Here is a 2201-nt window from a genome sequence, read left to right as displayed (position 1 = left end):
ACGAAGCCCTCATCTCTAAAGCTTTTTCGACATGTGGACATTTTTCCCGCATAAAAGGAGGTTGAATCAAAAGGTTTGTAACACTTATTCATAAGGCTATTTTCAAAAGGGGGAAGAAGGGCAATCTCACCTCTCGGGATATAGAATCCCATTTTGTTGCGATCGCTTCTTGGAACTTTCGATCGTATTCCTTCATGAAATCTTCCATTTTTGTAAAAATAATCAGCGATCGATAGTAGAAAGAAAAAACAAAAACAAGATAAGAGCTCTCACACAAAAATCACATATGCCAAGGAAGGCGGCTTTGGCATGGCAGGAGCAGAGCTGCTACGCATATGTAAAAAAAACAAAAACAAAAACTATTAGCAATCTTTCGATTGTAGAATCTCATTTTGCTGCGGCTACTTCCGAGAACTTTTGATCGTATTCCTTCATGAAATCCTCCCCGTATGTAAAAACAATCATCGACCGATAGTAAAAAAATAAAAACAAAAACAAGCATCTTGATGCGCATATGTAAAACATGTCATTTAGCGCTTCTGATTGACTACTTAAAAAAACAATACCACGTTTAAGTATGATCTCGGGAATCGCAACAACAAAAATGAGAATCTCGTGGGAAAACTTGCACAACAAGTCAAAATTATAAAAGTTCCGAATGAAAAGACAAAAAGGGAACACAAAGCCCATCAATATCGGCAGAGGACTTTGAGATCCCAAACCCCCGCATCGTCAACCGAAACATGAAATGAGCCCAAAATAATTCGGTTTGTGATTGCCACGGGAATCAGGAATACTCCGAGTATTGGAAAGTACTGACCTCCTTGTCATCGGAGGTCGAAATTGATACCACCGGCCTTGCCTTACGCCGCGAATCAGCAAGTCTCTCGAACGAAGCCCTTGTCTCTAAGGCTTTTTCGACTTATGGACACTTTTCCCGCATAAAAGGAGGTTGCATCAAAAGGTTTGTAACACTTATTCATAATGCTATTTTCAAAAGGGGGAAGAAGGGCAATCTCACCTCTATGGATATAGAATCACATTTTGTTGCGGCTACTTCGAGAACTTTCGATCGTATTCCTTCATGAAATCCTCCCCGTATGTAAAAACAATCGGCGACCGATAGTAAAAAAAAAAAACAAAACAAGATAAGAGCCCTCACACAAAAAGCACATATGCCAAGGGACGTGGCTTTGGCATGGCAGGAGCAGAGCCGCCACGCATATGTAAAAAATAATAATAATAATCAACGAACTTTCGATCGTAGAATCCCATTTTGCTGTGGCTGTTTTTGGGAACTTTCAATTGTATTCCTTCACGAAATCCTTCTTGTATGTAAAAACAGTCATTGACCTATAATAAAAAAATAAAAACAAAAACAAGCATCTTGATGGGCATATGTAAAATAGGTCATTCAGCTTCCACGAGTGATAACTTAAAAAAACACTACCACGTTCAAGTGTGATCTCGGGAATCACAACAATAAAAAACGAGAATCTCGTGGGAAAACTTGCACAACAAGTCAAAATTTTAAAAGTTCCGAATGAACAAACAAAAAGGGAACACAATGCCTATTAATATCGGTAGAGGACTTTGAGATCCCAAACCCCCGCATCATCAACGGGAACCCGAACCAGAACCCGAAACGAGCCGAAAATAATTAGGTTTGTGACTGCCACGGGAATCGGGAAAACTCGAGTCTTGGAAAATCTTGACCTCCCGGTCATCAGAGGTCGAAACCGACACCGCTGACCTTGCCTTACGCAGCGATTTAGCAAGTCTCTCGTATGAAGCCGTCGTCTCTAAGGCTTTTTGGACGTGTGGACACTTTTCCTGCATAAAATGAGGTTGAATCAAAAGGTTTGTAATGCTTATTCATAATGCTATTTTCAAAAGGGAAGAAGGGCTATCTCACCTCTTGGGACATGGAATCCCATTTTGCTGCGGCTGCTTCCAGTAACTTTTGATCGTATTCCTTCATGAAATTCTCCCCGCATATAAAACTAATCATCGACTGACAGTAAAAAACAAACACAAAAACAAGATAAGAGTCGTCACATAAAAAGCACATATGCCAAAGGCATAACAGGAGTAGAGCTGCTCCTACCTCCCTCTTTCTTCTCGGAGACAGCCTTGCATGGCTGCTTCAGTAGTCGAGGATCCTGGATCTGGATGGACTCGTTCTTCTTCTTGCGTCCCAT

General features: G+C 40.8%; 1 protein-coding gene across 1 annotated transcript; it reads right to left on the bottom strand.

Moving 5' to 3' along the window:
- Nucleotides 1-1301: 1301 nt before the first annotated feature.
- LOC115752334 (HMG1/2-like protein) lies at nucleotides 1302-2201 on the bottom strand. The gene is made up of 4 exons (XM_048271844.1): nucleotides 2070-2201; nucleotides 1916-2014; nucleotides 1754-1833; nucleotides 1302-1353 (listed from the first exon to the last, which is right to left on the bottom strand). Exons 1-4 carry the CDS (start codon nucleotides 2199-2201, stop codon nucleotides 1302-1304), a joined length of 363 nt encoding a protein of 120 aa, XP_048127801.1.

The sequence above is a fragment of the Rhodamnia argentea genome, chromosome 10 (assembly GCF_020921035.1).
Source record: "Rhodamnia argentea isolate NSW1041297 chromosome 10, ASM2092103v1, whole genome shotgun sequence".
In the NCBI taxonomy this organism is placed as follows: domain Eukaryota; kingdom Viridiplantae; phylum Streptophyta; class Magnoliopsida; order Myrtales; family Myrtaceae; genus Rhodamnia; species Rhodamnia argentea.
This window is presented reverse-complemented; position numbering and strand designations above follow the sequence as displayed.

Coding starts and splice junctions, on each gene's coding strand:
- LOC115752334 (XM_048271844.1), bottom strand. CDS start 2,201: ATGGGACGCAAGAAGAAGAACGAGTCCATCCAGATCCAGGATCCTCGA. Junction 2,015..2,069: donor CTGTTATGCCTTTGGCATAT/GTGCTTTTTATG, acceptor TTTTACTGTCAG/TCGATGATTAGTTTTATATG. Junction 1,354..1,753: donor AAATCGCTGCGTAAGGCAAG/GTCAGCGGTGTC, acceptor TTTTTATTATAG/GTCAATGACTGTTTTTACAT.